Source organism: Plectropomus leopardus, chromosome 8 (genome assembly GCF_008729295.1).
Source record: "Plectropomus leopardus isolate mb chromosome 8, YSFRI_Pleo_2.0, whole genome shotgun sequence".
Lineage (NCBI taxonomy): Eukaryota > Metazoa > Chordata > Actinopteri > Perciformes > Serranidae > Plectropomus > Plectropomus leopardus.
This window is the reverse complement of record NC_056470.1, coordinates 36045277-36071731: the sequence shown is the minus strand read 5'-3', so window position 1 is coordinate 36071731 and position 26455 is coordinate 36045277. Positions and strand designations below refer to the sequence as shown.

The 26455-nt window shown below is 39.3% G+C and overlaps 1 protein-coding gene across 1 annotated transcript; it reads left to right on the top strand.

The window, feature by feature from the left end:
* Positions 1-635: 635 nt before the first annotated feature.
* On the top strand, positions 636-10867 carry fgd1 (FYVE, RhoGEF and PH domain containing 1). Its single transcript, XM_042492473.1, has 16 exons — positions 636-776; positions 874-1639; positions 2370-2459; positions 2753-2901; positions 2992-3148; positions 3535-3673; positions 3931-3989; positions 4135-4281; positions 4495-4587; positions 4684-4763; positions 5091-5121; positions 5243-5344; positions 5746-5874; positions 6785-6943; positions 8612-8758; positions 9407-10867. Exons 2-16 carry the CDS (start codon positions 1151-1153, stop codon positions 9680-9682), a joined length of 2247 nt encoding a protein of 748 aa, XP_042348407.1. The 5' UTR covers positions 636-776; positions 874-1150; the 3' UTR covers positions 9683-10867.
* The last annotated feature ends 15588 nt before the right edge of the window (positions 10868-26455 follow it).

The window sequence follows — 26455 nt, the reverse complement described above, 5'->3', positions numbered from 1 at the left end:
TATCCAGCATCGCCACAAATAGACGGACAGAAAGAGTTTCGTGTAAAAGACGGAGACATGGATGGCAGATATTTTTTTATCTTTTACACAGAATGTTTGTGTGTTTGTTTTTGTTGGCTTTTATTGTGATAGTCTGTGGCCTTTATACCATGTGATCTGACCCCGCCCCCACAGGTCCCTCCTCCTCCTCCAGTCCCAGTTTGCTGACGAAATCTCTCTCTCTGGAGCCGTCCTGCTCTCCGTGTGGACACCAGGAGGCGCTGGACACCGACGCGCCGCAGCAGCTGAGCTCCGACCCGGGGCCCAGCTCCTCGTCCTCAGGCCCCGCCTCCCTGGAGGGAGGGGCGGAGCTAACAGAGCGCCGCAGCTCTGCTAATGGGCTACTGCTGGTCAACGATACGGGTCCGCCGGAGCTGCCGGCCGCCACCATAACACCACCGAGCAAGAGCAGAGCGCCGCTGCCCGGACCCAAACCTCAGGGTGACCACCTTTATTTATTTAACTTCATTTACATTAAAACATACATGTTTACTTAACTCAGCGTATGACGCTAACTGACTGACTCCACCCCCCCCACTCCCCCCCCAGCGCCCCCACCCCCCCCACACAGGAAGGGGGCAGAGGCTACGCCCCCGAGCGCCACACTCGCCACTCCCCCCTCCTCCGCCCTGCAGACCCCTCCCTGCAGACCCCCGAGGGGGCCGGACTCCGCCCAGCCGCGCAGAAGGCACCGCCTCCCCGACCTGCGTCCTGTCACTCATCGAGAAGTTTGAGCGGTGAGTTCTGATTGGTTAGTGAAGGAGTGATGTCATCGTTAAAGGCTACTGAGATTTAACTCTGAGTGTGTGTGCGCGTGTGTGTGTGTGTGTGCAGCGAGCAGATCATCGTGGTTCCTGACATCACCGGGGGTGCTCTGTGTCCCCGCCTCCCTGACCCCGCCTCCTCCTCCCGACCATCATCACCGCCATCATCGTCATCGCCCACCCCTCCCCCCGCTGACGAGGAGCCGCCCTCTGAGCTCAAAGGTCATGATGACATCACACCGAGAGGAGACGGCGAGCGGCACGATGACCACGATGATGACGATGATGACGATGATGAAGAGTTGGCGGCAGCGTGTCGTGATGAACTCCATCAGAAACGTCTCTCCATGGAGTCGGGTTACAGCGCCTCAGAGAAACACCTGGAGGACGACATGGTTGCCGTGGAGATGAGGGAGCAACTACAACAGCAACCGCCGCCGCTGCTCGACCAATCAGAGCTTCCGTCTGAGCGTCTGTCCCTCCCCTCCTCGCAGACGGAGGGGAAGCTGGCCAATCGCGACAGCGGCATCGACAGCATCAGCTCTCCGTCGCACAGCGAGGAGCTCTGCTTCGCCGGCGTGGATGATGGGGGGGTGGCCTATCCATGCAGCCCCGCCCTCCTGCCTCGCCTCTCCAGCTCGTCCTCGTACGCCGGCGAGGGAGGGGAGGGGGTGGAGGGGGAGGCACGGGGCGGAGCCAGGAGGAGGAGGGAGTTCTCTGAGGAGGGTGACAGTGACTTGGAGGAGGAGGAGGCGGAGCTTACGCTGATGCTGCCCCGCCCCAAGACGGACAGACAGGACTCTACTGAGGTGAGGCAGATGAAGCTCCGCCCACAGGTAGATCACATGACACGTTCATTCAGGAACTCCTGAAACAGAAAATAGATCAAAACTGATCACTAATCAAATCAACACACGATCAATAATCAGTCAGCAGCTGACACCAACACGAGGACGGAGGACACGCTTACGTTTCTCATCCAACAAACTTCTTTACTTCTGTAGTTCTTCAGAGTATAACTAAGTACATTTACTCAGGTACTCTACCAAAGTACAAATGTTAGGTATTTCGCTGAAGTACTTTCATGTTCTGCTGCTTTATACTTTTACTCCTCGAACTCTCCGAGGTAAATTCTGTACTTGTAGGTTTAAGTTGTTCAGGAGCGAAAAAGAGCTCAGTGCGTCGATCGGACCGCCAGATTCCCCAGATCCTAGTCTGATCCAGCATTTAGGGGGCTGACTGGTACCTGACCGCACTGAACGGTCTCAGAGGGTCCACCAGGGGACACCCCCAGAGGTCCTGTGTCTGATCCAAGAAGACCTCACCATGGATCGGGGTACCTTTGGGGAACAAATGCTCCGTCAGATTGGAATCTGTGGAATTTGACGTCGATGTCTTGAGCTCCTTGTCCGTCCGTTGGGTCATTCCTGAACAGTGTTTATGGTGTAACGTGGAGCATCGTCCTGCTGGGGACACCTGGACTGAGGTGGTCTCACCTCCCTGTGTTTACAGTCCAGCTCCTGTTTCACACTGTCTCTCTGTCTGTCTCTGTGTCTCTCTGTCCAGCTGTCTGTCCAGCAGAGAGTCTTCAACATTGCCAATGAGCTGCTGCACACAGAGATCGCCTACGTCTCTAAGCTCCACCTGCTGGACCAGGTGAGTCACCCGCAGGGTCCTGACACAGAATATTCAGGTTTTTATCCGCATTACAAAAAAGACAATATTCCTACTGAGCTGTTTACATGTCTGATGAACATTATCATTTTATTGATAATTCTCTTAATATGGTCTTGGAAGTGCCCTATGAGGATCAGATCTTTGGAGTCTGCTGGTTAGGATCAGGACTGTCCTGTCTGACACCTGTTTCAGGATTCCTGGCAGAAGCCAGGACTCTGTGGCCTGTAAACACCTGATCAGGTCTCTCTGTTGCCTCCCGTCTCCTCCTGCAGGTTTTCTGCGCCCGGCTCCTGGAGGAGGCGCGGTCCCGGTCCTCGTTCCCCTGCGACGTGGTTCAGGGGATCTTCTCCAACATCTGCTCCATCTACTGTTTCCACCAGCAGTTCCTGCTGCCGGCGCTGCAGAAGCGCATGGAGGAGTGGTGAGGGCCTCCTCCTCTGCCGGTTCTCCTCCTCCGCCGGTTCTCCTCCTCAGGAGCCGCCTTGACTTTATGCTCCTTCTGTGTCTGCAGGGACTTGAACCCGCGGATTGGGGACATCCTGCAGAAGCTGGCTCCCTTCCTGAAGATGTACGGCGAGTACGTGAAGAACTTTGACCGAGCCATGGAGCTGGTCAACACCTGGATGGAGAGATCAGCTCAGTTCAAGGCCATCATCCAGGAGATCCAGGTACCGTGTGTGCTCTGTGGTTCTGTGGTTCTCTGGTTCTGTGGTTCTGTGGTTCTCTTCTCTGGTTCTGGGGTTCTGAGGTTCTGTTCTCTGGTTCTGGGGTTCTGTTCTCTGGTTCTGGGGTTCTGAGGTTCTGTTCTCTGGTTCTGGGGTTCTGTTCTCTGGTTCTGAGGTTCTGTTGTCTGGTTCTGTGGTTCTGTTCTCTGGTTCTGTGGTTCTGTGGTTCTGTTCTCTGGATCTGTGGTTCTGTTCTCTGGTTCTGTGGTTCTGTTCTGTGGTTCTGAGGTTCTGTTCTCTGGTTCTGGGGTTCTGTTCTCTGGTTCTGAGGTTCTGTTCTCTGGTTCTGGGGTTGTGTCCATGTGATAATCCATGTTCTGGTGCTGCAGAGGGAGGAGCGCTGCGGGAACCTGACCCTGCAGCACCACATGTTGGAGCCGGTCCAGAGGATCCCTCGATACGAGCTGCTGCTCAAAGATTATCTACACCGTCTGCCGGAGGATGCGCCTGACCACAGGGACGCTCAGAGTACGTAAGACAAACACACACAAATTGAGGGCACCGTCACACAGGAGGGACACCACTGAGTGACCATGTCCAGCTGGGTGACTGTCCCTCGCTGAGGACACCATCGGCGCTCTGCACCAAAACAAGCGTCCAGCTCGTCAAACTTCATATGCAGTTTTAATCTCTGTGTTGATTCTTGACTCCTGTTAGTTTGTGTCCCTGCAGCGTGTCCACAGTTTGTACACCAGGACATGTCCCTAATGTCTCTGTCTCTGCAGAGTCTCTGGAGCTGATCGCCACGGCAGCAGAACACTCCAACGCTGCTATCAGGAAGATGGTGAGACTCTGACCTCTGATCACTCTCATCTGTGTCCCCTCACTCCACTGTCCTCAGAGTCTGTTTCATGTCCCAGGTCAATTGTCCACAGAGCAGAGTTTCAGAACTGTCTCTCTGTCTGTTTGTCCCTCTGTGTGTCCCTCAGGAGCGGATGAGGAAGCTGTTGAAGGTATACGAGTTGTTGGGAGGAGAAGAAGACATCGTCAACCCGACAAATGAGCTCATCAAAGAAGGACACATCCTCAAACTGTCCAACAAGAACGGGACAACACAGGACCGATACCTCATCCTGGTACTCTACTGGTCTCTTCTGTCCTCTGCTGTCCTCTACTTTCTTCTGCCATCTTCTACTGTCTTTTACTATCCACTACTGTCTTCTGCTGTCTTCTACTGTCCACGGCCGTCCTCTCCTCTGTTACTGTCCTGATGTGTCGTTGATACAGTCAGAGTGATGACTGTTCATCCACCTGTCTCTCTGTCTTTCTGTCTGTCTGTCTCTCTGCAGTTTAATGACAGGCTGCTGTACTGCGTCCCCAAGCTGCGTCTGATTGGACAGAAGTATGGCGTCCGCGCTCGTATTGATGTGGACGGGATGGAGGTGAGACGTCATCAGCTGATAAACTCTGCCCACCACACCTGAACCTGATTAAGCCTGTTAACTTGTCTCTGTCTGTCCAACTTTCTTTCCGTCTAGCTGAAGGAGACCAGCAGTGCTGCAGTTCCCAGGACGTTCCTGGTGTCTGGAAAACAGAGATCCCTGGAGCTGCAGGCCAGGTACGGAGACACTGAGACACTGAGACGGAGTCACTGGGACAGAGAGACATAGGCACAGAGACACAGAGACACAGAGACACAGAGATAGAGACACTGAGACACTGAGACAGAGACACTGGGACACTAAGACACTGAGACAGAGGCACTGAGAGTCAAAGACACTGAGACACAGGGACAAAGAGACAGACTGAGACAGAGACATAGACACAGAGATGGAAACAGACACAGACACACAGAGACAGACACATAGAGACATAGAGAGACACAGAGACAGATGGATGCTCAGCTGTCTTCTGACTGTCCTCCTGTCTGATTGTGTCTCTGCAGGACGGAGGAGGAGAAGAAAGACTGGATTCAGGTAAACTCTCACTTCCTGTTCCTACAGGTCACTATGTCCAGGCAGGCTTTTATTTTGAAATGTGTGTGTGTGTGTGTGTGTGTGTGTGTGTGTGTGTGTGTGTGTGTGTGTGTGTTTTCAGGCCATCCAGGCGACGATCCAGAGACACGAGCAGACGATGGACAGCTTCAGACATCTCACCTGCTCACTGCGAGACGACGAGTCCACGCCGCCGCACTCCCCGGTAACATGTTCATGCTCAAAATGAAGGACAGGCCTAAGGGACCGTTCTGTATCTGTCAGAGGAGGGAGGGGGGGCTGAATTTTTCTTAAAAATCAACAAAAAAGGAAAGAAAACACCAAAAACTTTAAAAGAAAAATGTATTTAAAAATACAATTTTTAAAAAGAAAAAAGCCACATTTTAATCACCAAAGAAATGAAGAAAAAGGGCCGCTTTGGTTTTAATTTAGAAATCAAAAGAAAAACCACAAAAAATCTGAAGGAAAACAGGTCTTCTCCCTCCTACAGAGGTCTGTACAGACGTCCCTCAGCCCCCAGTGTCCTGAAATCCTAGAGACGCCGCTGACTCTCAATGTCCTCCGTCTGTCTGTCCCTCTGTCCCTCTGTCCGTCCGTGTGTCTCAGAGCTGTGTGGAGTTGGGGAAACGAGCTCCGACTCCGATCAGAGAGAAGGAGGTGACTCTGTGCATGAAGTGTCAGGAGCCCTTCAACTCCATCACCAAGAGACGACATCACTGCAAAGCCTGCGGACACGTACGTTCACCTGAGATCAATAACAACATCAAAACTTATATTAATCACTGATGACATCACGGCACTCCTCCCGTCACGAGTGTTTTAACCCTTTGAAGCCTGTGTGTCCTCAGCCTGCTGCCCTTTGCTGCAGGTCGTCCCCTCTGTCCCCCGTCTGTCCTCTCTGTAATAAAGGAAAAACCCAAACAAAAAAAACCCCAATTATTTAAATCAATAAAAACATGGGAAAGAGGAAATGGGCAACTTGGTGAGAAATGTTTGGCAAATGTCAAGAAACTGGTAGATTTAGAAAAAAATATTAAAAGCCAAAAATAACTTTAACTGTAATTATCTTAATGAAATATTGAAAATATTTGACATAATTATATTTAACACATTTTTCAAGTAATTTTTCTGTTTGTTTCTGTTTTGCTTTTTTCTCTTATTTATTTGCTAACGTTCTTTATTTCTTTTACATTTTACTGTTGTTTTTTTGCTAATGTTTGGATATAGTTCTTGTACTTTTAAATTTTTTTGCTAATTTGTTATGTGTATTTCTTGTTCTTTTTGCTGGTTTTCAACTGTATTTCTTGTATTTTTTGCAAATTTTCGGGTCATTTCTTCCTGCGTTTCTTATTGCCTTCTTCCCATGTTTTCAAATGAAGTCATGTGAATTTTCTGATCTTCAAAGGGTTAACCTCCTCAGCAGGATATAGAGGAGTTAAAATGAACACGAGCTGAAACGTCAGAAACATTTTGCTCAGACTTTTACTTTTTGCTTACACGTACATTTACTACAGGTAGGTTTTGACTGCGGGACTTTTACTTGTAATGGAGTATGTTGTGAGTACTTTTACTGCAGTAAAGGATCTGAATACTTGTTGTATTTGTGGAAACTGCAGACGTGTGACTGACAGTGTGTTGACTCCAGGTGGTTTGTGGGAAATGTTCAGAGTTTCGTGCTCGCCTTTCGTACGACAACAACCGCACCAACCGAGTGTGTGTGGACTGCTACGCCATGCTGGTGGGAGCGACGCCGTCGCCCGCCGCGCTGAGCAGCAGCAGCCAGAGGAGGCGCTCCATCCTGGAGGTCAGTGTGACGACCAAAAACCACAGGACCTGTCCAGATCTTTCTAACCAGAGAAAATCCTTTTTCTCCGCACAGCGAGCTCAGTGTGACCTGATGAGTATCAAACGCTCAGCATCGCCTGTGAACAGTGAGAAGTTAAAAAAAAATGTTGTTTATTTTTAACCCCGAAGGGCCTGCTTTAATACCACACACACTTTTCAGAATTAGGCTATAAAAATATTATAATAATATACAATTATATGATTTTCTACTTTCATTGAGTTTATTTTTTAACCAACATCATTCCTAATCATAAAAATCAAATATTCATTATCATTTTTGAGAATTTTAACCCTTTAAATGCCAGATTTTTGCCATGATGCTATTATGTTTTTAGAAGAGAATGATGCTGAGTGTCCTCCTCCTCAGTGTGTGAGTGTAGCTGCTGACAGTCTGGGATATGTCAGTGTGTGAGTGTAGCTGCTGACAGTCTGGGATATGTCAGTGTGTGAGTGTAGCTGCTGACAGTCTGGGATATGTCAGTGTGTGAGTGTAGCTGCTGACAGTCTGGGATATGTCAGTGATCAGCAGCTACATTGACTGTGACAGGTCACCTAGTGGAAATAGCATGTATTTCCTCCATATGCCAAATATGGTCAAAATGACCTCATCAGGTGGAAAATAGTCAAAATGACAAATTCAGAGTCAAAAGCCCAGAATGACACCCAGAAATAATACAAGTCCTGTTTTTCTGCTCTGATGGCTGTGGGATCAAAAATGTCAGTTTGAATGGGTTTCAATGGAGCATTTTTGGACCTGAACAGTCTGAATGTAACTATTTAGTTTCCACAGTGTATTTTAGACTTATTGTAGGAGCTGAGCTGCAAATTCACTGATTACACTCAAATACACAATCTGGACTACATTTAGGACACATGCATCAACACACACACAGTTATCACAACAGGAAGAAGAAAAGAGACTAAAATGAGACAAACTGTCACTAAGGTAGATTTATTCTTTATTTTTTAAATAAAGTTTAGAAAATGAAATAACATTTGTCCTTGATCCTGCTACGTCTTTGCAGTTGAAGGATGAATTGATAAAAATCAGCAGCTGTTATGTAAATTCATCTGGTTCTTTGGTGATGTTGCTGCTGGTGGCATCATTCAATTCCTGCAGAGCATTTTTTGAATTTGCATCAGGCTTGTGTCCTGTCGGCTCCCAACAAGGTCCGTCTATCCAGTCTATGCAACAAGAGTACAAGTACTCACAAGTGTGTAATAAGGTATAAAACAGTTTATTTCAGTGCCTGAAAATTGTAGTAAAAACAGCTAAACTGCAAATAATGCAACATATTTGAAATCCGAATCGACTGGTTCTGTAACGCTGCATGAATTATTGTCTCAGAGGAAACAATAATAAAGTCTCAGTGTCCTCAAACCAGCTCCCGAATAAACAGCGTCTTAGCGCGTTATTTTTGCTGAAACTGGTCGAATGTGGCGTTGACATCAAACTGCAGACGTCATTTTGTCCACTTCGGTGTCCGTCACGTGTTTACACGGATCAATGTTTTGTGCGTTTGCTGCCACCAGATCGTTCAAAAAAGTGTCCACAGAAAATGTGAGGTCCTCATGTGAGGACACTGCGACCTGACGCTCTCCTCCTCTCTGTGTCTGGTTACCATAGAAACAGGCCTCCCTGGCAGCAGAAAACAGTGTGATTTGTAGTTTTCTTCACCACATGGAGAAAGGAAGTGGGCGGGGCTGGCAGAAGGCGTGGTTCGTCATCCCTGAGAACGAGCCGCTGGTGCTGTACATCTACGGGGCGCCGCAGGTAAATCACTCATATACATCATAAATCAAATATATATCATATAATATACAACAATTATAGCTAAAATATACAGCTACATTATCACGCCATCCATCACTGGAGCAGCTGCCCCCGTTACACTCGCCAATCCAACAGGAAGTACTTTTTTAAAAATCTTTTTGATTTTTTAAAATCACATTTATAACATTAAAACAACACACAAGATGTGCCATATTACCGACACATCACAAACCATTAACATGCCACAAACAGATCCCACAAAAACCCCACAGAGACAGTATATATGACTGAAGCTCAGTTTAGACACGCACACGTGTTCAGGCCGGGACACGGAAAACTGATGTCAGTAAAGGTGTTAAAGGGTTAAAAATGGTTTTAGTCTGTGTAACTAAAAAAACGTTCTCTTTTGCTGCCTTTAAGGCTGACTGATACTCATAATGATAATTTGGTGATACCAAAATAAAGATCAATATTTTCTGAGACGGTTCTCGTCCTGTGAAACTAAACGTGTGATTGGTTGAAACTTAATGTGTGATTGGTTGTTAGACTGACTCACAACCACAAACCAGCCAATCAGCGTCTTTGGTTTTTGGTATAATACTCATGATGCTCTCTGAGACAGTGACAGACTGTTCTGACTTCCTCCAGGACGTGAAGGCGCAGCGCAGCGTGCCTCTGATTGGCTTCGAGGTCTCCCTCCCAGAGTCATGTGACCGCCTGGAGCGACGCCACGCCTTCAAGATCTCCCAGAGTCACCTGACCCTGTTCTTCAGCGCAGAGGGGGAGGAACTGCAGCGGCGATGGATGGACGTCCTGCTGCGGGCCGGGAGAGGGGAGGAGCCTCAGGTCCACCGTCCAATCGTGGAGAGTCTGGAGGAGGAGGGGGAGGAGCTACTGGCTGCAGCTGAGGGAGAGAACACGTGATTCTATTGGACAAGGACGGACGGACCATGAAGATCAATAATCCTTATGGGAAACCATTAAAACCAGTACACACAGATATTTAACACACACGCACACTGCATGATGTTTTTTGTTTTTTTAACCTGTGTCGTCACGCAGCAAGGTGGGCGGAGCTTCTTCTCCCACAGTAAATCCTCACAGGACACACTGCTTTTTCTCCCTTCAGTTTGGTCTGAAACACTACAGTACCCATAAGCCTCAGCTGCCGTCACCATAGAGACGCGTCCACCTAGAGCTGTGAAATCAGAGATGTATCATGTAAAGAAGCTCTCTGATTGGACGTTTCCTGGAACATGAAGCACATTTTGTCAGCAGGACGCCTCGCTGTCAGCGAGCGCCATCACGTCTTTACCTTTAAATCTAAATCTGAGATCTGATCTGAGAGCAGCCGGCATCTCTCTCTCACACACACACACACACACACACACACACACACACACTTTTATCTATCTCAGAGTGAACACACAAAAACACTTTTTCAGCTTTCTGCAGTGAGCCGGCTGAGTCTCAGACACTCGTACGGGACAATTCTGCACCTGCTGGTTTATGTCCATCACCAGCGCTCAGATGCAGGATTGTTGGACACGATATTTTTTTGTTTCTTTTAGCCGGACCGGTCCCACTGAGATTACGATCTCTGTTTTCTGTGGAAGTCGTGAAAGGCAGCACAAGATCCAAACACGCGATGATGAAGAGACACGAACAGAAGAACAGACGATGTGACGTTATAAAAACATCCAGCGACTGTGAAGACTCCGTCTCTCTGAAAACATTCACAGAAATCAAACATCCTGCAGAGTTTTTCAGTCTGACGCTGCAGAATTCACCTGAAGCTGTTTCCCCAACCTCTGAATATTTGCTGTACACAGCTGACATCTGTCCAGCTCCCTGCTGTCAAAGACAGTTTGACGTCACCATCCTCAGACACAAACAAACAAGGTGGGTTTCCATTAACTCGAAACTGCACCAACTGCAAATATTAAATACATCTAATGGAAACATCAATTTGGAAAAAAATTCCCATTTTTCACAAAAGTTTTTCCTCTGGCATGAGGTGGTACTTTAGGCGACTATAAAAAGCCATATTTGTCCAAACTGCAGTGGAAACACTTTTTTGGCTTTTCTAGGTCACATGATGCTGTGAGGTCACATGACGCTGTGAGGTCACATGATGCCGCTCCCACGTATAAGGAGCTCGCCTTTCCATCACGGCTCCATAACACGCCTGCGTGGCCTTGGATTGGAAATAATGGCGGCGAGTGCGGTGGCTGCAATAGAAATAAAGCTGCTGATGTTTTGAACATCCGTCGCCATGGTTACTGGGATGTTATTGTCAGAGGAGAAGTCACATGACATCACTCAGTGGAAACACAGTCAGCTCCACGTTGAGATTTATACACATTTACTAAATGTCAATGCAGTTTGGATCAGATCTGTGATGGAAACCCGCCTGCTGAGGTGAAGACTTCGGCCCTCTTCATGAATCTCTATGAAAACACGACTGAATGAGGATAAACGTGAACACATGATGGAGTCAAAGTGGACCAAAACGCCCCTCTGAACAGATTCTGCCTGGTTTCTCAAGGATAATATTTCTTGTCAAGAAAGCAATTTTCAATTTAAGCTTTTGAACAGAAAGAAAAAGAAAAGACGAACTTTTCCTCTTTAAATGCACTTAGAAGACATTTTTAACCCTAAATTTCCCCTGAAGAATAAAACTCCTGCTGCTGCAGCGTCATTTCCAAACCTGCCAATCAAATCGCCCATCTGGAGGTAAACGACGTTTCCCAGCAGCCTCTGCTCCGAGGCCTCTCTGCCCTCTGCTGGGAGAATCAGGTGCTGCAGGTTTTTATAAAATCACTGAGGCGGTTCATTGCCGTCCTGCAGAAATCTCACCTTCTTTTATTTACGAAATGTCCAGGTTTAGTTCTCAGATTCAAACTGCATCTTCAGCCTGAAACGTCCTAAATTAACAAGAAATTATTTAAAAGATAAATGTTTGACTCCTGTCTCAATGTTGTGACTCAAAAACTCAAATTTAGTTTCTTAATATTTTGAACAAACCTCTGGAACTGTGAATCCCAAAGTCAAAATTATGATTGAATTTAGTGTCATTTTAACTCTTTAACAGTAATTTCAGTAATACTTAAATATCCAGCGAGAGTCAGCTGATCCTGGTCAGAACTATCTGATCCCAGTCAGAGTTATCTGATCCCGGTCAGAACTATCTGATCCCAGTCAGAGTTATCTGATCCCGGTCAGAACTATCTGATCCCAGTCAGAGTTAGCAGATCCCGGTCAGAACTATCTCATCCCGGTCAGAACTATCTGATCCCAGTCAGAGTTATCTGATCCCGGTCAGAACTATCTCATGAGTTATCTGATCCCGGTCAGAACTATCTGATCCCAGTCAGAGTTATCTGATCCCGGTCAGAACTATCTGATCCCAGTCAGAGTTATCTGATCCCGGTCAGAACTATCTGATCCCAGTCAGAGTTAGCAGATCCCGGTCAGAACTATCTCATCCCGGTCAGAACTATCTGATCCCAGTCAGAGTTATCTGATCCCGGTCAGAACTATCTCATCCCGGTCAGAACTATCTGATCCCGGTCAGAACTATCTGATCCCAGTCAGAGTTAGCTGATCCCAGTCTGAACTATCTCAGTGGACTGGGGGTCCAAATGTTTTGGACATTTGAAGACCTCTGTTTGTTAAATCATGTAGACGAAAAACCCCCCCCCCCCCCGTGAGGTTTCTGTAGGATGCTGATGATGTCAGCCTGTCAGCCCAGCTGATGATGGTGAAGGTGAATTTTTGAGTTGGTTGTACAAAGTCTAAGAGAGAGTTTTTAAGATGGACGGACACATGAAGAGGACGCAGACTGGACTGCGACCCTTTGTGCAGTCAGACGGACTCGTTGCGTTTCCATCCAGAGATTAGACGGAGCCGATCTGAACCCGACAGAAGAGACTTGAGTTGTTTTTAACATGTGGTCCAGTATTTCTGTCTCTATAAACAGCTTTTGGACAAAGTGTTTTGATAGTGAAAATATGATGATGAATATTTTTACTACTACTACTATTTTTATTAATACTATTATTATTGTTATTATTCTGGTGCAATTATCTGATGAACTGATGTTTCTGTGTTTATGAGTCGAGGTTGTGTTTGATGTTTGCTTGATGCAAGTTGATGCAAGAAGAAAACAAAGAGTTAAAAAATGTGTAAATATAATTTATTCTCCTTTGACCTTCCTGGTCATGTGACTACGTAAAGGTTAAAAGTTGACGCTCGCTGTCGCTCCACACGGCCAGAGCCAATCAGACGGCTTACAGGGTGAAGCTCAAAGGAAACATGAAACTCTCTCCCATCTTAAAGCTAAGCTAGGCCACAAGGTAATGCTAAGCCAAGCTAGCACTTTCCCCTTCTCTGAGATTTCATGCTAAGCTAGGCTACAAGTTTCCCCCGGCTTCCAGTCTTTATGCTAAGCTAGGCTAAGCTGTTCTTTTAACATGTCACATGGTGCTCGGCCTGTGTGTGGCTCTGGCTGTGGCAGCGTGTGTTTGGCGTGTTTTTGGCGTGTAAAGCAGACTCCGGTGGTGTGTCGTCCTGGAAGGAAATGGCCAGTAACTCCGCCTTATTGCTCCCATCATCACCAGTTATCTCTGTGTTGGAAATGTTTTAAATCCGTGTTGAGCGGCTGCAGATTATTTTGCTTCTGGAGTTTAATTTTATTTTTGTTTCAGAGACTTTAGCAGACTCGTTCCCATCCTGACTGGCTCTTACTGGTTTTTACTGGTTCTTACTGGTTCTGACCATGTTTTCTTTAAAAATCACAAAAACTTTTTAAAGAAGAAAAATTACAAATTTTAATTAAAAAAAAAATTAAACAAAATGTTAAAAACATAAAAATGATAAAGAAAAAAATATGCCAAGAGAAGATGCCAAATTGGCCATTTGGTTTTGTCTTTTTTTGTTTTTTCTGAGGGAGGAGTTTGTCGAATGATGTGTTCAAGGACTGTCTGAAATTTAAATATCCAACAATACTTTTTGTTTTTACAGTTTCTGGCTGTGATAGATGGTGTCATTTTTTCCGGGTTTTTTTCCAGCTGCTGGTCTCCAGTTCAGCCTGTTAGCAGATCCAGATAACGTCTGATTCATCCAGCACAGTCCAGCTTCAGCTGGTTTATCTACAGCCAGTTTGAACCAGTCAGAGTCGGCACCAGTCCAGCCAGTCAGGACAGCCGGGTCAGACCGGGTCAGACCGGGTCAGACCGGTTCTGGTCTCGTCAGTATTTTGCCTTACACACAGTATCTGAACTTTCTTCAACTTTTGCCAAATCAGCTGACGTCCGTCAGCCTGCAGCTGTTTGTTTATCACTTTAATCAAACTGTTTTTATGTTTCTGTCGTTTTGGACTTCTGTCCTGATCCCGTATGAGCTCATCATCACTCGTGTTATTATGGACTGTTATTGGTTGCTGTTACCATGGAGACCGTCAGTATTTTCACCACAGTTTATACCCCAACGGATGAACCATGAACCAATCCAAAAGATGTGTCTGTAACCACAGATACAGACACACCAACGCTTCGCCGGCCGCTGGATTCTACATCAGCGGCGCCGCCATGTTGGAGCGGAAGAGACAGACGTTTAAACAACGACAGTAAACAAGAAGCTGCAATTTTTACGGTTAAAAACACTCTGTAATGCAGGTCCGGCTCTCTCCTGTATGATGAATCGCTGCATCAGGTGGCACGCTCACTGCGGTATATGTGCAAATGTCCAGGACAGTGAGACTCAACTTAAGGCCCGCAGGCCAAATCTGGCCCCTGATAGGGCCGCGGGTGGCCCCCGACCATTTTCTTATTGACACTAAAAATAAAGTGATTGACTCTGTGAATATTTTTTGTCCATTTAGTCTCCGTAAGGTGTCAGAGACATAAAACAGCATCAAAATAGAGCTTGTTGATCAAAAAAAGAGGAGGATCCCCCACACCCCCGACAGAGGACACAGCTGAGACACTCATGTCCTGAAATACTAGAAATGTCCTCAAATTCTAAAAATATCCTAAAATTGAAGAAACGTCCTATAATCTGAGAAAGGTTAGGTATTTCTGCTCTCTGGTGACCAGAGCTCTTATCTCTTGACATGTTGCCATAGTATCCGCTGAGTTTCTGCAGAAGCAAGTTACCAGGGTAACCAACCAGACTCCCAATACTCACTCCACAGCGGCACCATGGTAACCACTGAGCTCCACAGCTGCTGGCTTCACAGTGCTGCCATAGCAACCACTGGACTCTGGTTACTGTGACAACAGCCTCCGTCTCTCGCTGTCTCCGTGTATAACAGCAGCATGGTCGTGTATTCCTCTTTCTGTTGTAGTTGTAGTATCTTGTTATTATTGATTATTGAGTATTGGTTGATTGATTGCAGATTATTGGTTAGTGGCCGGCCACTGCCTTCCATCCTGTCCCCGTCTGTTTCCCATCATATCCCTCTGTAAGAAAATACAGTGAGAAATGTTTATGAGGTTATAAATGAAATAAAGACATAAAAACTGAGCACACATAGTACATTTGCTATTATCTTTTATATATAGACGAGAACTGATTTAGCATATTCTTAAAAATGTGTGTGGGACTTCTATTGATTTGAGTTCTGTGGGACAAACTGCTGATTTATTTTGAGTTTTTAAATTTTGAAAAGTGAAATGTTTACAAACGTAGATTTATTGTAATAAGTATCGCCCACTTTATGTATCATTACTAAATCTGACTTTGCAGAACGAGTTTCATAAGAGTCTGTGCAGCTGATCATGAAATATAAACGTTAATATCCTGATACTGCTAAGCGCAGCTCAAGGTACTAACTCATGTGCACAAAGTTTGTTTACAACTGCAATGATATTTTTGATTTATGAGTATTTATGCAAAATTTAAATTAAAGACAAGTGAGAAAATGCATAACATCAAAACTTTAGATCGCCATAGATGAAGATGTTGATGATGATGAAGATGATGGTGATGGTGATGATGATGGTGATAATGATGATGATGATGATGATGATGATGGTGATGATGATGATGATGATGATGATGATGGTGATGAAGATGATGATGGTGATGAAGATGATGATGGTGATGATGATGATGATGATGATGGTGATGATGGTGATGATGATGATGGTGATGATGATGAAGATGATGAAAATGTTGATGATGATGATGATGATGATGATGATGGTGATGATGGTGGTAGTGATGATGATGATGATGATGGTGATGATGATGATGATGATGATGATGATGATGATGGTGATGAAGATGATGATGGTGATGAAGATGATGATGGTGATGATGATGATGATGATGATGGTGATGATGGTGATGATGATGATGATGGTGATGATGATGAAGTTGATGATGATGGTGATGATGATGATGGTGATGATGATGATGATGATGGTGATGATGGTGATGATGATGATAATGGTGATGATGATGAAGATGATGATGATGATGATGATGATGATGGTGATGATGATGATGATGGTGATGATGAAGATGATGATGAAAATGTTGATGATGATGAAGATGATGATGATGGTGATGATGAAAATGTTGATGATGATGAAGATGATGATGATGATGTGATGATGATGGTGATGATGATGATGATGATGGTGATGATGAAGATGATGATGAAAATGTTGATGATGATGAAGATGATGATGATGATGGTGATGGTGATGATGAAGATGATGATGAAAATGTTGATGATGATGATGATGATGATGATGAAAATGTTGATGATGATGAAGATGATGATGATGATGGTGATGATGATGGTGGTAGTGATGATGATGATGATGGTCATGGTGATGGTGATGATGATGATGGTGATGGTGATGGGCATGGTCATGGTGATGATGGTGATGGTGAAAATACAGAAGAGGAATGTGAGCAAAAATGAAAGGGCTCCTAAAAGAACGAAAAACTAAAAAAATCACAATATAACACGTCAAAAAAAAGAAAGAAAGAAAGTAAACATACTGTAGTATGTCGGGAAAGAAAAGTCACAGTACAGTGTGTCAAACACTAACAAAGTTATAGAAGAGTATATTGAGAAAAAACCTTCTTTAAGTCCTAGTATACATGCAAATATACCACATCAGAAGTCATTGTATAGAAAATTGCAAAAATTAAAACGAAAAAAAAAAAAAACGCTAGGATGTTTTTTAAAAATCGCCCAACATTTTTAAAGAAAAACTTGCCAAAATATTTTATTTAAAACTCACTAATTTCTTTCTTTTTTTAAAGAAGCAATGTTAACTCCATTTTAAAAGACAACGAGAATTCCTTAAATGTTTTACTTAAAAGGAATCACACAAAAAAAAATGTAAGGAAAAGAGTTAGGAATTAGGATGTAATGAAAAATGTTAAATTAGGGAAAAGTCTACAAAATGTTTGGTTTTAAAAATCACCAGATTAAAATAAAACTTAAAAAAAGAATAAGTGAATCACCAAAAAGTTTATGCAAGATAAAAGATGCAAAACAATAATTAAATGAAAAAAATAGTTTAAAGACGACATGTGTCCAAACCCATGAGGACACTTTCTCTGAAAATAGTCCTCTGCCTTAAAATCATAAGCCCCTCCCCTCTGCTTAAACATGCCCCGCCTTATAAATAACTGACAGTCCCTCAGATTCAGGCATCACTCACACATCAGTGCATCAGATTTAATCATCAGTAATCAATAATCAGTCATCAGGATGTAAGCTCAAAGTTTTCAACATATCACCACTGTTTAAACAATAATAATAATAATAATAATAGTAAAGTAAATGTTAGTGATTGATAATTGATCACTTTATGGCGGTATTTTTGGGGTCACGTGCAGTTTGATGAGTTATTTTTATCTCCAGTCTGATGAAACTATGTAAACAGGCGGACGACCCCGCCCCCCGCCTGTCTCCTGCCCTCTGATTGGTCCGCTCTGCTGTCAGTCAGAACTCGGCCGATCAGTCGATGGGGGCTGACGTCACCTCGGATTTCCCCGCCACGCGCGCTCACTTCCCGTAACAGAAGAAAACAAACAAGATGGCGGCGGACGGAGCTCCGCGAGCAGCGGCAGCTCATTGGCTGTCAGCGGATACAGCCGCGCTCTGATTGGCTGGTGGTGAGCAGAGCAGCAGCTGATTGGTCCGGGCGGTAAGACCCGCCTCCAGCAGTTGAGTCACACATAGAACCAGAACATGTAGAAAACACCTGCAGCTCAAAACTCAAGATTTATTAATATATAATTATTAAATAAACTGGAAACGCGTCAGTTCAGTGTAAGTCAAATAGTAAATGTAGTGTTGTAGTATACATATAATTGTTGGCTATTTTTCTTCATTGAATATTTTTCAGTAGTTAGTTCTGGTAGGTTTTTTTTTTTAAGTTTTTTGTAAAAAGGCATGTTTTTAGTAGTTTTTTTCCTTTAAAATCTTTATGTGATTTTTTTGTCTTTTGAGCATTTCATTTTTCTCTCTCAAAATCTTAGTATTTTGGGGGTTTTTTCATTTATTTGGGGTGATTTTTAAAGGTCTTTCAAAAAACAAACAACGAAATCATACTTGTCTCAGCGCCTGGAGATACCGTTGGGTTTCCGGTTTGGTCTTATTGTGGCGGGTTCGTTTTATTGTGGATATTTGCAGCAGAAAGTGTCTGATCTGTGTGCTGTGTTTCTATGCTCACAGCGGCTCCGCGGACACTGTCTCCCCGTCTGTCTCCCCGTCTGTCTCTCAGTCTGTATGTGCTCCAGTGTCTGTCCAGGTGTCTCTGAGCAGCAGCGGTGAGCGGGACTCGAACCTGTGACCTCCTGTCTCTTTCGGACTGAAACATGCCGCTGTGATATCCCGCCGACTCTCTGGTCCTGCGGTGGCTGCTGGGAAATAACGCTCCTCGGTACCTCTCCGTTAAAACGTCTCTGTGTCCGGAGAAATGTCCGCCGTCAGCCCGGACCAGATTCACAACCGAACCGGAGCCGAGCCGGAGCAGCGGGAGGCCGGGCTCCTGCAGCCGCAGACCGTGTTCGTCATCCTGGACTCGTCTGAGACTCTCAACCTGGTCCGGTGAGTCCGGAAGTTGTGAGAGGCACCGTTATGTCTGAAACACCAAACTCCATTCAAGAAATCTGTATTTTAAAATCCACTGAGCTCACTGGGACAAAAACACCCAGTTCAACGTGACTGAGGACACCCGTCAGATCTGTGGTGTCTTCTGGTCCAATCGGCATATAAATTATACACCAAACGGATTACCTTAACTCTGATTAATTAGTTATATTTCATTTCGGTGAACTCGTTTAGACGCTGAATCAGGACAGTCGCTTAATAAAGTTAAATTTCTCACTTGAGTGAGTTGAGTTATGTTCCTTTGATCAATGCCGAATGGAATAACGGGTCCTACAGATGATAAAGGAAACACTCGGTTGCTTTGTAATACCGCCGCATCCGCGCAAAAGAAGATTCATTTTAAATTGAAAAAGTTTTGAATGACGTTTGGCATGACTGACTGTGTGTATTAGAGACTTTACATTAAATGGCTTGTTTAAGTGGAACGAATTGGACTAATATTCTGGTAGTATTCAGTGCAGGTGATAAACAACACCATCTGTTATTTACACACAAATTTTATTGAAATGGTTTGGTTTTGGTGTATGAGATCTGAGCCGAATCCACATGTATTCTCTAAACATTCAGATTTTACTTCCAGGTTTGTTTTGGACGTTTGTTAAATCAATTGAGAGGCAAGTAAACTTTAAATCACCCAAGTTTTGAATGGAGTTTGGCGTGAGGTGCTCCTCAGGTTCCCAAATAAGAAGCTTTAATGTTTAGATGAGTTAAGTTGTAACTGAAGTGCTGAGTCACTCAGCCAGAGTGTGTTTCCATGGTGATGAAGAGGGCGGCCGGTCTGAAACTTTTGGGTCTTGCAGGTTGTTGTTGTTCTGTCTGACCTTTGACCCCTGATCCTCTTTGCCTCCTGCTGCAATGAGTCATCCAACGTCAACACACACACACACACACACACACACACACACACACACACAGAGCGGCTGGTCTTCCCATGGATTTTCCCAGAGAGACAAACAGGCAGAGTGACAGGCCCGGTCTCGTCCTGAAGTGTCCCCCCCCAGTTCCCCCGCCACACCCTGCCACACATTTTGTGTGGGCGGTGAGGCAGAAAAGAAAAGTAATAACAAGCCTGAAGAGACGCCTCTGTGCCGGTGTTTGTGTTGAAAGAGGAGTGATGAGCAGGAGGAGGAGGAAGAGAAATAAGAGGAGGAGCAGGAGGGCTGTTTATTTACAGTCACTGATCTGAGCTGGTGAGGAGGAGGATTTGATGAAGGTGAAGGTGATGAAGATGAAGATGAAGGAGATGAAGAGCAGCATGTGTTCAGTTTGTTGCAGATTTTTGTTATTGTTTGTTATTAACCCTTTAGTGTCTGTCTCATTTTAGTCTCTTTTCTTCTTCCTGTTGTGATAACTGTGTGTGTGTTGATGCATGTGTCCTAAATGTAGTCCAGATTGTGTATTTGAGTGTAATCAGTGAATTTGCAGCTCAGCTCCTACAATAAGTCTAAAATACACTGTGGAAACTAAATAACTTAACTTAACTTCAGACTGTTCAGGTCAAAAAAATATTGAATGAAAATTTATTTCAGACGTGAAAATAAAATAAACAAACAAACAAACAAACAAAAGGTTATGTTTGTTCCAACAAATAAGCAGAATAAAGTGAATGTTATATGTGATTAAAACATGTTACAAAAACTAAATTCCATTTGCAAGCATTGACATGCCCATAATATTTAACCCCTCACATACATATACACATACATATACACATACGTATACACACACATATACACATTCATATACACATACACATATACACACACGTATACACACACATATACACATTCATATACACACGTATACACACTCATATACACATACATATACACACTCATATACACATACATATACACACTCATACACATGCATATACACACTCATATACACATGCATATACACATACATATACACACTCATATACACATGCATATACACACTCATACACATACATATACACACTCATATACACATGCATATACACACTCATATACACATACATATACACTCATATACACAAAAAACCCAAATTTTTATTTTTTTTTTTTTTATTAAAAATTTTTTTTTTTTTTTAAAAATTTTAAAACAATAAAAACAAAAAAAAAAAAAAAACAAAAATTTAAAAAATTTTCAAAAAACAAATAAAAAACAAAAAAAATATTTTTTTTTTTTTATTTTTAAAAAAAAAATTAAAAAAAAAATTAAAAAAAAAAAAAAAAAAAAAACAAAAAAAAAAAAAACAAAAAAAAAAAAAAAATAATAAAAAAAAAAATTTTTAACAGTTAAATAAAAATTAACAAAATAATTTTTAAAAAAAAAAAAATATTTTAAAATAAAATAAAATAAAATTTTATTTATAAATTTTTAAAAAATTTTAAAAAAAAAAAAAAATTTTTTTTTTAAAATTTAAATTTTAATTAATTTATTTTTTGTATAAAAAAATTTTAAAAAATAGTTAAAAAAATTTTTTTTTTTTAAAAAAAAAAAAAAAAAAAAAACGTTAAAAAAATTTAACAATGTATTATTAAAAAATAAAAACACAACAAAGGTAAAAAAACAACAAAAAATAAAAAACAAAGTTGTTTTTTTTTAGAGAAATTTCAGAATTTTTTTTTTAAACATTTTAACAAAATCACCAAAAGTTTAGTTGAGAGAATTTAAAAAACGTATCATCACCCCGGGGGGGTTGTTGTAAATTTGGGGAAAAATGCAAAAAGGGGGCAAAACTTTTTTTAGAATAGTTAGTAAGTAAAAATTTTATTTTTCTCTCATTTTTTTTTTTTTTTTTTTTTTTATCCAAATAAAAAAATGCCCAAAAAAAAAACCCCCCCCCAATTTGTTTTTTTTTTATTTATTTTTAATAAAAAAAAAACAATATACAACGGTCCGAAAAGTTTTTTTTTTTATTTTTTTTTTTTAACTTCTTATTTTATCTTTTTTTTGCCTTGTTTTTATTTTTTTGTTTATTCTTCTGTTCAAAACTTTTAAGTGTTTGCTGTTGAATTTGGATTATTTTGATTTTTGTTATTTTATTTTTGTAAAATATAAGAAAGTGTTGTGCAAAAAATAAAAATCTCAAAAAAGATTTTCAAAAAAAAAATAAAATAAAAAAAATCAAATAGAATGAATTTTGGGGAAAAAAATATAAAAAAAAATCCAATTTTTTTGTTATTATTTTTTTTTTTCTTTCAATAAATTAAGTTTTTTTTTAAAAAAAAAAATTTTTAACTTATGTTTTTTTTTTTTAATAAAAAATTTTTTTTTTTTTTTAAACTTTTCATTTTGTTTTTTTGTTTTTAAATTTAACTAAAAAAAAAAAAAAAACAAAAAAAAAAAAAAAAAAAAAAAAAAAAAAAATTTTTAAAAAAAAAAAAAAATTTTTAAAAATAAAAAACAAAAAAAAAAAAAAAACATAATAAGCAGTTTAGAATTTAAAAAAGGGGGGGGTGGGGCAAAAAAGGGTAAAAAATAAAAAAAAAAAAAAAAAAAAAATAAAAAAAAAAAAAAAAAAAAAAAAAAAAGAATAAAAAAAAATAAAAAAAAGGCAAAAAACAAAAAAAAAAAAAAAAGCTGTTTTCTTACTTTTTTTTAAAAAAAAAATTTTTATTATATCAGTTTATTTTTTTTTTTAATACCAAATTATATAAAAAACATTACTTTAAAAAACACCAAAACCCCCCCCCAAATACACACCCAAAACCCCCACATTTTTTTTTATTTTTTTAAAAAAACCCAACAAAACCAAAAATAAAAAACCATGGGCTGGGGGAGGGGAAAAATGTTTTTTTTAGTTTTATATTTTAATTTTATTTTTAGGGAAGATGGCGAAATTTTATTTAATTTTATTTTATTGAACGGGGGAAAAAGAATAAAAAAAATTCTCTTTAAAAAAAAAATTATGTGGGATATTTATTATTTTTTTATAATTATAGGGGCTGGATTAAATTTTTATATTGTTTTAAGGTGGGGATATTTTATCTAAGCAAAAAATATTTAAAATTTTTTTTTTATAAAAAAAAAAATTTTTTTTTTTTTTTTTTTTGTTAAAATTATTTTTTAAAAAATAGAAAGAGAAAGAATTATATATTTTATTTTTTTTATTAATTTTTTTTTTTTTTAATTTTTTTTTATATTATTTACTAAAATAAAGTTTTTTTTTTTTTTAAAATAATCAACCCTTTAATAGAAAAAAAAAAATGAATATTAAATTTTAATTTTATATTTTTTAGTTTTGAAGGATTTTTGGTTTTTTTTTTTCAAGGTTGTAAATTATTTATTTAGAATTATTTTATTGTAAAATTATTTTAAAATAAAAAAAAGTAAAAAAAATAAATGATATTTTATTTGTAAATTAATCTTTTCTAAGAATTAGGGGGGCCCCCTATTTCAAAACACGGTTTAGTATTTTATAAAAAAGAAAATTTTTTTGAGGAAATGAAATTTTGATTAAAAAAATTTATTATAATATTATGAGCGGGCGGATTTTTATAGTTTTATTTTATTAAAATTTTTGTTGTGCCAAACCAGAATTATTGGGGTTTAATCACGTCATTTTACATTAGTCAACCAACACCAAATCGGTCTTTTTTTTTTTTTAATTTTTGCTTTCCTACTTTTTAAAAAAGATGTCATTTTGGTTTGTAAAAATAAAAAAAAATTTTTCTGTTGAAAATAAAAAAAATTGACGGTTGTGGGGGGTGGGGGTTGGGTTTTTTTTTAGTTTTGTGGTAATTTTTATTTTTAATTTTTTGGGAATAGGATATGTAAAATTTTAGAGGGTATTTGTTTTTTGTTTTGCGGGTGTTTTTTTTTTTTTTGGATTTTTTTTTCTTTTTTAATTTTTTTTTTTGGTACTTAAAAAAGTGGGGGTTTTTTTTTAAGTTTAGTTTCATAAATTTTCCTGGGGTGAGGGGGTGAAGGTTATTTTGTTTTTGGTTGGTTAGTACACTAGTCTTATAATTATTTTTTAAAGAGGGCATTATTGACGATGTTTATTTTTTTTTTCTTTTTTTTTTTTGAAGCCGATTTTTCAGAAGAGGTGTTAACCGAATTTACATTCCACATGGAGTCATTTTTTATATTTGTCTGCCCAAGCACGCTGTGATGGGATTTATTTTCTTGTTTTTCTTCCGACTTTTTCGAATATTATCATTCACAGAAACAAAGTTTAAACAAGATGAAATGTGTTAAAAAAGGGGTTATTTTATAATTTTTTTTTTTTTTTCAATGGCAGAAAAGGCATCTATTAATTAAGGGTCGTTGGGGGGGAGAAAGGATGGGTTTATAGAAAAGGGAATTTTATTATTTAAAAAAAATTCCGGATAGTAAAAATTCCATTTTTTTTTATTAAAAAAAAATTAAACGCGCCAAAAAAAAAAAAGGGCGTTGGGATTGGGACAACCCAAAGGGGGGGGTGGGGTTGTTTTTCGGGGGGCGGGTGGGGTAAGGTGCGGAGGGTTTTTTTTTTTTTAATTTTTTTTTTTTTATTTTTTTTATTAATTAGGGGGCCCCCCCACCCCCCCCCAATATGAAATTTTCTTTGTTGTTTGTATTTGGGGGGCAAAATTTAAAATAAAGATGGGTTTAATTGGGCGGGAATTTTAATACGGGGCGGGCGGGGTGGGGAGATGGGGGGGGGGGGTGGGAGTGTTGGTGTGGGGGTTGGGCCAAATGGAGTAAAAAAAAAAAACGGTTTGGTCAGGGCCCCAAAAAGAATTAATAAATTATCAAATCAAAATTTTTTGTATATTTTTTTTTATCTTTTTGGGTAAGGGGTGGTTGGTGTGTTGGTTTTTAATAATGTGTGTTAGGGTTGGTGCTTTTATTGGGTTGTTTTGAGTTTTTTTTTTTATTTTTTTAAAGTTTTGATTTGGGTGGTAATTTTTATGTTTAAGCTAATTTTGAAGAATTATTTAATAATATAATTATATTGTTGTTATCAATTTTCATTTTTTTTAAAAATTGCTCATAAATTTTTTTCCTTTTTGGGGGGCCTGATTTAATATTTTCGACGTTTGAGGGTTTAATTTTATTCTAATAGTTTGGTTAGAATGGAAGGGTGTAATTTAAGTTTTTGGGATATAGTATTTATATGTATAGCGGATTTTGGATTTTTATTATAATTTATTAATTTAAGTAAATTATGCTTTGTATTATAAATTTCTAATTAAATTAATCCCAATTTAAAACAAAATAGTTTTACAATTAAATTAAAAAAAAATCTTTTTGTGTGTCTTTTTTTTTTGTTATTACTTAATTTAGCTTTTTTTTTAAAGGCTGTTTATTTTAATAATTAGAATTTTTCTTAAATTTTTGTTTTTTATTTTTTATTATTTCACGTTTTTTAATTTTTTTTGATTTAATTTTTTGTTTTTTTTTTATTTTTTTTTTTTTTTTTTTTTTTTAAATTTTATTTTTTTTTTTTTTTTTTTTTTTTTTTTTATTTTTTTTTTAATTTTTATTTTTTTTTTTTTTTTTTTTGTTTTTTTTTTTTTTGTCTGTTGCAAACTTAATAAAAATTTTGACAAAAACGAATTTTTATTTTAAGCTGTAAAAATTTTTGGTTTTTTTAATTTATTTATATTTTAAAAAAAAATTTTTTTTCTTTTTTTTAGATTTATACGTTTTTAAAACAAATTTTAAAATTCCATTGTGCAAACAGAAAAATTAAATTTATTTTTTTAGCGTTTATTAAAATTCTACAATTTTTTTTGTTTTTTTTTAATTTTTTTTTTCTTTTTTTTAATTTAATTTATTTTGCACTATTTTTTTTTTTTTTTGCTTTTTTTTCCCATTTTTGAAGGGTAGAAAAAATGTTAAAAAAAATTCATTTTTTATTCATAATTATTTTGCTATTTAAAAATTAATTTTATATTTTTATTGCACATGTTTTAACAGGGTTTTAATCCAAATGCTCTACATTTATACTTAATCAAAAAAATTCGTATTAAAACTTTTAAAAGAAAACTAAACATTAAAAAAAATTTTTTAACTAATTGTTAAAAACTAGGGCATCGTTGAAAAATGTAATTTATATTCACACATAATGCATAAATGTAGCATATTTGAGTACCACAAAAATTTGACTTTTTTTTTTGCTTTTTTTTTAATTGTACTTTTTTAATAAAAAAAAAAATTTTGTTTAATTTTGCACTTGAACTAGAAAAATATAAAAAAGGTTTTAGGTTTTCATTTTATGATGTAAAAACTGGACTCAAAATCGAAAATTTCTAATCCTAAAACCTCAAACTGAGAAATGGTTGCAAACAGGATGATTCCTCAAGTCATTTTCCGAAAAACAAATCAGTATCGGTGTTTCTTCTGTAACTTGACTAAACTAAAAATTCTTTTTTATTCTTAATTTTTTAAATTTACTTATTTTTCAAGACGCCAAACATGTACAACACTATATGAATACATTATTAAAAGCGCCGCAAGTTTTTCTGAATAAAAATATATTTAAGGCATGAGGTTTTTTTTCCCGGACCTGCAGTTGAAATATTTTTTTTTTAAAAAAAGAAAAAATGCCAAAGTTAAAAAAATTAGTTGGC